The 8,966-nt window shown below is 48.3% G+C and overlaps 1 protein-coding gene across 1 annotated transcript; it reads left to right on the top strand.

Annotated features, from left to right (window-relative positions):
• Window positions 1-223: 223 nt before the first annotated feature.
• On the top strand, window positions 224-4,631 carry LOC119272486. The gene is made up of 3 exons (XM_037553967.1): window positions 224-969; window positions 3,367-3,547; window positions 3,871-4,631. Exons 1-3 carry the CDS (start codon window positions 505-507, stop codon window positions 4,413-4,415), a joined length of 1,191 nt encoding a protein of 396 aa, XP_037409864.1. The 5' UTR covers window positions 224-504; the 3' UTR covers window positions 4,416-4,631.
• Window positions 4,632-8,966: the final 4,335 nt, after the last annotated feature.

The raw sequence follows: 8,966 nt of genomic DNA, 5'->3' as shown, positions 1-8,966 counted from the left end.
TGTAGCTAGCTAGCCATGGACCAAAGCCATAATTCCTACTAGCCTCGTAGCCGTCCCTGGTGGGTGTGCGAGTGTGATTAGTACAATCACCAATGCACGTCAGTTTCCCTTGGAGCCATGTAACCAAAGCCTCCACAGCGGTCTCTGACCTGAACCCGACCCGCGCCGTGCGTCTTCTACTTAAACCCACGCCCACGAGCGGCTGCACGCAGTTCCGTCTTCTCTTCTCCATCGCCTCCTCGGCCACCTGCTCTCGCATCGCAACCCCCGCATAAAAACAAGCGTTTTCCTTTTCGTGCACAGCCTGCACGAACGCCCGAAGCTACCGCGCAAGCCGGGCGCGCGCACGGGGCCAGGCAAGTACGGATCAGCGGGGTACTTAACAGCCGCTGGCTGAGCACAGTGGACACACGGCCAGCTAGCTAGCTCAGTGGCCTTTTGTGCTCTGCTCTCGCTTCACTCTGCTCGGTGGTCAGCTCGCGGAGAGGAGCGAGTGGCGCGGCAATGGCGGTGGCCGGCGTCGAGGGTAGGCCGCTGAGGCTCAAGGATCTCCTGGAGCTGGACTGCGACTCGTGCAGCGCCGCCGGCTTCCGCTGCTACCCGCGCCACCTCTGCGTCCCGGCAGCGGCGCCGCTGCGGGCGCGCCACAACGCCCTCCACGAGCCGGCCGAGGCGCCTCGCGGGCTCGGGCGATCGCCCTCCCTGCGCCACCCCTTGCTCTCGATCAGGACCCTCTCGCGCCGGCTCAGGGACGGCTTCAGCTGGCGGCGCCGGGAGGAGGAGGAGGAGGAGAAGGCGGCACCGGTGCCCGCCGTCAGCAGCAGCAGCAGCTCCGACTCGGAGTCGTCGGAGTCGGGGTCGTCGACCGAGAGGAAATCCGAGTCGGACTTCTCTGCAAGCTCGACGGAGAGCCTGCACGCCGGCGCCGCCACCAGCACCGCCTGCACGAGAGAAGAAGATAAGGAGGAGGTACCGTCCTAATCACCTCATTTTCTTGCAGTAACTAGGATTAATGGCGGTCGTTAATTCAGTTAGGAGCGCCGGCCTCGTCGCCCCACCGGCTTTAATTTGGTCCGTTGCATTATTCACGTAGGAGTACTCCGTAAGCTCTGGATTGCCATGAAACGGGAGCCCCACGTACACGTAGTGGAGTAATTCATTTGGCGAACCAAGGCTAGGGATGGCATCCGCAGGGTATGGGTACGGGTGGAGCTACCCCATACCCTTACCCGTCCATCGTGAGTTTACCCATCACCCATACCCATACCCGTCAAGGGTACAGTTTTTTCCCATACCCATCACCCGACAGGGTATATCGGTACCCGCGGGTAAAAATACCCGCGTTTACAACACATCAATTGAGTAGAAAATAGTTGTAAAAAGTAACATATTATCATAAATTATTAATAGAAATAAATCTTAAACAACAATGTACAACAACATATTCTCATAAACAAAAGTACTTGCCTATAAAGTGAAATATAAAAATGTTAAACAACAACACATAGTCATAAATAACAACACATATGCATGCACTTTAAGTTCAGGAAATCATGATAAATTATAAAGATCATTTGAATACACATTAGAGTTTTTACCTAGCGTGATTAGGGGGGGAAATGAATACATTGGGATATTAACGAAAACCCACATGTCAACATTTTAGATGGGTACACGGTTACGCGGGCATGGGTTATACGATCCCATACCCGTACCCTCTCTACCCGATGGGTATGATATTTTCCCATTTAAGTACCCATGGGTAATTTTTTGTCCCATACCCTTACCCTAATAGGGTTTTTACCCACAGGGTACGCGGGTAATGGGTACCCATTGCCATCCCTAACCAAGGCAGGCACGTTGGCCGTATCCGCCATTAATTGCTACGCTTGGATTCGTGCATGCATGTGTACGAGCATCCAATGGAAGCTACGAGGGTACGACATTGATACCGTAGGCAGCAGCGGTACGTGGTCCTGGGCAGTGCTACCGCACTATTTGTACAGAGTACTACTACGTACGTAGAGTAAAGTCGTGTAGCTTCTCCGACCCGACCGTGACGATACTCGTCGACGGAAAGGAACTGACGTAGTACTAGTAGTAGTCCACTGTTATACCCTAGCCACCTAGATTTACGGCCTCGGATGTTTGACATTTCACAGACTGCATTCTTTAGTTTAGAAGCGGATCGTGGTACATAACGTAGTACTACACTTCTTTATTTGTCATTATTACCGTAAGTACGTAGTACATTTGATGAGTAAAACTATGTACGCACTGCTTTGCAAATGGTCGCTGCGATGAGATTTGTGCGTGCCTTGGAGTTGCGATTGCCTAGCTTTTGGTAGCAAAACCGGTGTGGTACTGGTGGCAGCGTCCCTTTCTCAAGACAAAACATCTTTCACCGGTTAGGTTTCTTTCAGCGAGTAGTATAGCCTCTGAAATCCGCATCAGCCTCGGCCATAAGTACTACCATTAGGTTGGTTCCGGGAAAAGGATTTGAACGTACTGCCGCTACGCTAGCTTGGTGAAAATTGCATGAAACGGCACGTACAAATTGCTACAGGCCTGTGTCTAGAGCTCTCTGTCCGGCTCCGGCCTGTTGTTCCTGTTCACTCCCGCTGCATGCGAGACGTGCTGCAGTGCAGTGCAGTGCGTGGCTACATGGGGGTAGCTCCGGTGGTCACCGGGAGGCAGTGGTTGCCGCCGATCGAGCATAAATGTGTTTAGGCCGAGGCGAGGCGCCTAGTTAGTGCGGCTTGTCGGGAAGCGATTGATCGAGCCCAGTGTTGTCGCTTCCGTCGAGCAAGGTGGCTAGCCGCCGTAGCCTCCATCGGGCCTTTCGGCTCCGACCGACCGAGTGATGGCACGCACCCACTGCCCTATCCGCGATGCATTATTTAGCTGCACGCACGCGTGTGTATGCGTCTCTACCAACCACGTACTACTCGTACCCCCGCCCATGTCCTCGTGCGCAACCGCCGCATGTGCCACTGCCCACATGCAAGCAAGTACTCCCATGCGTGCTTCAATGGCCAAATTAAATATACTACTACTATAATGGTTTATCGGCAAGGCGCCGCGCGTTCTGCATCTGCTCTGCTAGTTTATGGTCGACGAGACTTTTCTCTGCTCTGCGTGGAGTACTAGTAATTGGTTTGTTTCATCTGCGTTTGTCTGTTGGGAAAGGGTCAAGATCGCCACCGGCGCAGAACGGCCGGGCTAGCCGGAGCCGGCTGCTCCCGTGAGCCGTAAACCGGCCCTCCTGTGGCCTGCGCCGACGTCGGCCGCGGCCTTCGCCGTGGGCGCGCGCGACAACTTTAATCGACGGTGGTTACGCATGCTAACTGGAGTGCGATGTTGCAGGCGATGGACAGCGGATCCAAGGAGGCGGACGACAAGGAGCAGCTCAGCCCAGTGGCGGTCATGGACTTCCCGTTCGACGACGACTACGAGGACGACGCCGTGGAAGAGGAGGAAGGGAGGGTCGGCGGCGCTGCCGCGTGCTCGACCTCCTTCAGCGACAGCCTTGCGCAGCTTCACCAGAGTAAGATTTGTTGTAAATGCCCAACAAAAATGGATTTCTAAATGCGGGATCCGACACGTTACGGGCGTTCCAGAAAAGCCGCGCTTCGCGGCTAGTCTACCGCTACTGCTCATGCGGCCATCGTGCCGGAGAAAGCAAAATGCCCGGATCGAGTAGAGATCCTGCACGGGGCCACACGGCCGGTGACGGTCGGGGAAAAGGCTTGGAACTGTTTCCGGTTCGCTTGACCATGGGTTGGCGCTTACGGTTATCGTTGATGGAACCAAGGACATTGAGTGTCACTGCTTAGTTCTAACTCTTACTATTCCTTTGTCGTTGTGCAGGGAGAAATATACAGATGCACTACAAGATCAGACGACGGTTCGGGAGCGTCGGGGAGGTCGGAGCCGTCGACCTCGACGAAACCTTCGCCGTCGCCTCGGACTCCGACGGCCTCGGCAGCGTCCCGGTACAGCAGCCGGAGTATTTCTGCGCAGCAACGGCGCTGCCATGTCCCGAGGGTCGCCGGAGCGTCGGCGTATGCCAAGACCCCGACGAGCACAACCTCCTGGTTGGCACCGTGTCGGCGGTCTGCGCCTCCGAGCGGCTCCTACTCGACTTCTTCGCCGAGACGCGAAAGAACGGCACGTTGAAAAACTTCGAAGCCGCGGCGAGGCTGGCCGAGGACTGGATCGAAGGCACTGGGGCTCGGTGGGGTCTCAAGGAGGTGTTGTGCGGCCGGGAGCGCCTTGTTGCGGAGATGGACCGGAGCCGACGGTGGTCAGCACGGCTCGGAGAGGTGGAAGAGGAGCGTCAGATCGGCGTGGTGGTGGCTGGCTTGCTCATCGACGAGCTGGTGGCCGGCCTGGTCACGGATCTGCTTCTGTAGGTTACTAGGTGTCGCAACTACAGTATGTAAGTATACCATGTCGAATAAAACAAAACACTATGTAGGTACACAGACATGTTCAGATGTTAGCTCGGGGGGTTAGGGCATCTCGAACGTCTGGCCTCGAAAACAGGCACTTCATTTGTCTTATGGACAGTGCTAACTGGTGGTTAGCAACAGATCCGGACGACCTTCGATCGATCCTCCCGTTCGTCCTGCTGCGTCGTTCTAGCTTGTGCATGCATCTTCATCTTATTTTTGTCCACTCCACTAGCAGTTAATTAGAGTTGCTAATCATATACATGCAGAAAAAACAAAAATGATGATGTCATCAAAGATTCTTCCCAATGCGAAAATTCAAAATGTTTTATAGCACAAACCGTCGCTCCGATTAAAAAATTGTTTTCACGTAAAAGATTCGTAGCGACGAGATCTTCGAAACTAGATACCATGTTGATATGTTTTGACGACTTTTTTTTGGGTCAGAAGTTACCACGTGTTTCTACACAATTTATCATATCTGTGGTGCCTAAGTTATCATGTTGTTTACACAGAAATTACCGGGGCATGAAAAAGTTTCTCCAACCTTTTATCCACAAGCAGATACGTGCATACATTAGAAGAAATTTTTCATGTCATCCTAGTTCTCCTTGTTCAAAACTTCAAAATGTTTTATAGCTCAAATTGTCGGTCCAATCAAAAAGTCGATTTCACATAAAATACCTATCACGACGAGACCTTCGAAACTAGATCTCATGTTGACATGTTTTGACAGACTTTTTTCATGCAAATAGTTATCAGGCCCGGGCTAAGTAAGTTATCAGATCTGATGTGTGTCTATTATCATGCTATTTACACATGAGTAACCGTGGTACATTTTGAACAACTATTTTTTGGACAACACGGTGTTTGTGCGTGAGTTACCATGCCCGCGGTCCGTATATTACCATGTTATTTACGCATAAGTTATCAAGGTTATGTTTTCAAACAATTGCCTTCCCCCGCCATCGAAGTTATCACGGGTGTTTGCACATGATTTATCAAGTTTACGGTGCGTATATTATCATGGTATTTATATGGAAGTTATCAGGAGGGGTTATGTTTTCAAACAACTTCATCCCCTCCCAACACCCCGGACCGTAAGTTACCGTGGTATTTATGCATAAGTTATCATGTATACGGTGCATACTGTACCATGCTATTTGACGAAAGTTGTCGGTGATGTTTTTAAACACCTCCTCCCCCGGGTCAAAGTTATCACGGTATTTACGCATGAGTTATCAGATTTATGTTGTGTAAACTATCATGCTAATTACGTAGAAGCTATCGGGTGATGTCTTCAACTTTTTCTCCCTGTCAAAGTTATCACGATGTTTGCGCATGAGTTATCATATCTGTGGTGTGTAAAATATCATGCTATTTACGCATAAGCTACCGGGGGTGTATTATACCATATGTAGCCTGATACCTACAAAAATTAACCATGTTGATAACTATAGTACATCTAGCCCGATAACTACATAGTAAGCATGTTGATAACTATAATAGATATTGCCCGATAACTATAGTAGATCTTGCCCGATAACTATAAAATAACCATGTTGATAACTATAGTACATCTAGCCCGATAACTACAAAATAACCATGTTGGTAACTATAGCGCATAGTAACTATGTTGTGAGATGGTGGATCTTGCCACTCTTCAAAATTGATGCAGAAGAGGATGGGCGTTGGACATTCCTAATCTACTCAACTCCTCCCAAATCAAGTACACACTGAAGCATGTTTTCAGAATTGATTGAACATTGTTTTTCTTGATCTAAGATTTCTTACGAATCCTCATCATCGCCTGCTTAGAAAATATTAAAAAAACGAATGTTCAATAAAAAAATCTCCCGAGTGAAAGTAACCTCAGTGCTTGCATGTAATTTGTGACTACGTCAAGTAAATTACCATGTGATTTACATCAAAATTACCGCGGGTATGTTTCAACAATTTGTTTGGATCAACATTTGTGTAGGTACAAAGTCTCGATAAGGTGGACCCTTCGCTCTGTTTATTAGCAACCAGGATCAATTCTGAATGGCAAAGGAAATTTGTTGTCTGTATAGCGTACAAATTAGAAAACTATTTCAAAAAAGCGTCAAAGGTTGTGCTAGCGAAGTGGCTAGTGGCTCTTTGTATCATGTAAAAATGGGTAACGCCCAAAAATCACGGCAACCTCCCACTAAAAGCCCCTCCTAAAATCGCGGCGACTGGCGACCTCCCACAAAACGTGAAACGGCAACCTTCCAGTAAAACGTGGTCAACGCCCAGCTGCCCCGCCGCGCAAATCGCTACCTAAAATAATAGCCAGGCGATCACGATCCAACGGCTCCGACATCGTCCGGATCTGTTGCAAAAATTCGGACGGCAGGAATATAGCTTTCTCGTTATCTTATATACGCGAGCCGTCCATCCAATCCTATCGTTAAGCTATCAAATCTTCGATGAGTGAAACAGTTATGCAATTTTTTAAAAAAACTTTGATTTTGAATAAAGAATCATGAAATAGGAAAAAAATGCAGATTTTCAAAAATGTATCATCGATTTTGAAAAAACAAATCATGCATTCAGAAAAAGTTCATCCATTTTGAAAAAAAACTTCTTGGATTTTCAAAAATCATGAAACTGAAAAAAATTTATCAATTTGGGAAAAAAAAGTTCATGATTTTTTTAAAATATGCAAACTTAAAAAAAAGCTCATGGAAATTGAGAAAAAACTTCACAAATTTACAACACAAAATGAATTCCAAAAACGTTCATGCATTTTAGAAAAAGAAAAAGAAAGGAGAAAAAAAATAAAAAAAGGAAAATAAGAAAAATAAAAACGAAAACTAACAAAGAAAACGGGTGATAAGATGAACAAAAAAGGTAAAGCAAACCCACCTAGAAGCTTCTGGAACAAGCGAAACAACTCCCCCTTTGTTGGGAAACGCAGCATGCAATTTTAAAAAATTCCTACGCTCACACAAGATTTATATAGGAGATGCATAGCAATGAGAGGGAGAGAGTGTGTCCATGTACCCTCATAGACCGAAAGCGGAAGCGTTTGACAACGTGGTTGATGTAGTCAAACTTCTTCTCGTTCCGACCGATCAAGCACCGAACGTACGACATTTCCGAATTCTGCACACGTTCAGCTCGATGACGCCCATCGAACTCTTGATCCAGCCAAATGTCGAGGGAGAGTCTCGTCAGCACGACGGCGTGGTGACGGTGATGGTGAAGTGATCCGCGCAGGGCTTCGCCTAAGCACTACGTGAATATGATCGGAGGCATAAACTGTGGAGGGGACGCCACACACGGCTAACAATTGTTGTTGTGTGTTCTAGCGGTGCCCCTCCCCCCTCATATATATAGGTTGGAGGGGAGGAGAGGCAGCCAAGGGGGCACCCCAAGTAGGAGGAATCCTACTTGGGCGCCTCCCAATTCGGCCTCCCTCCTTCCATATTCATCCAGAGGGGAAAGGAAGGAGGGAGGAAAGAAGGAAGGGCGAGGCCGAATACCTCCCTTTCCTTTCTCTCTTCCCTTCTTTCCTTCCCCCCTTATTTCGGCCTACACGGGACGCACCAGGCCCTTAGGGGCTGGTCTGTCCCCTTCTTGGCCCATTAGGCCCATGTAGTTGCCGGGAGATGTCCGGAACCCCTTCCGGTGACCTGATATGTATCCGGTACCCCGAAACACTTTCGGTGTCCAAATACCATCGTACTATATATCAATCTTTATCTCTCGACCATTTAGAGATTCCTCGTCATGTCCGTGATCTCATCTGGGACTTCGAACAATATTCGGTCACCAAATCACATAACTCACATAATACAGAATCGTCATCGAACGTTAAGCGTGCGGACCCTACGGGTTCGAGAACTTTGTAGACATGACCGAGACACATCTCCGGTCAATAACCAATAGCGGAACCTGGATGCTCATATTGATTCCCACATATTCTATGAAGATCTTTATCGGTCGTACTGTAATGACAACATACGTTATTCCCTTTGTCATCGATATGTTACTTGCCCGAGATTCGATCGTCAGTATCTTCATACCTAGTTCAATCTCGTTACCGGCAAGTCTCTTTACTTGTTCCATAATGCATCATCCCGCAACTAACCATTAGTCACATTGCTTGCAAGGCTTATTATGATGTGCATTACCGAGAGGGCCCAGAGATACCTCTCCGATACTCGGAATGATAAATCCTAATATCGATCTATGCCAACCCAACAAACACCTTCGTAGATACCTGTAGAGCATCTTTATAATCACCCAGTTACGTTGTGATGTTTGATAGCACACAAGGTATTCCTCCGGTATCCAGGAGTTGCATAATCTCGTAGTCAAAGGAATATGTATATGACATGAAGAAAGCAATAGTAATAAAACTGAACGATCATAATGCTAAGCTAACGGATGGGCCTTGTCCATCACATCATTCTCCTAATGATGTGACCCGTTCATCAAATGACAACACATGTCTATGATTAGGAAACTTAACCATCTTTGATT

This window comes from Triticum dicoccoides, chromosome 1A (genome assembly GCF_002162155.2).
Source record: "Triticum dicoccoides isolate Atlit2015 ecotype Zavitan chromosome 1A, WEW_v2.0, whole genome shotgun sequence".
Classification (NCBI taxonomy): Eukaryota; Viridiplantae; Streptophyta; class Magnoliopsida; order Poales; family Poaceae; genus Triticum; species Triticum dicoccoides.
This window is presented reverse-complemented; position numbering and strand designations above follow the sequence as displayed.

Bases quoted from the DNA above. Each gene is read 5' to 3' on its own strand.
- LOC119272486 (XM_037553967.1), top strand. From the start codon at position 505: ATGGCGGTGGCCGGCGTCGAGGGTAGGCCGCTGAGGCTCAAGGATCTC. The intron at 970-3,366 runs GTACCGTCCTAA...GCGATGTTGCAG, and splicing joins GAGAAGAAGATAAGGAGGAG to GCGATGGACAGCGGATCCAA. The intron at 3,548-3,870 runs GTAAGATTTGTT...GTCGTTGTGCAG, and splicing joins CCTTGCGCAGCTTCACCAGA to GGAGAAATATACAGATGCAC.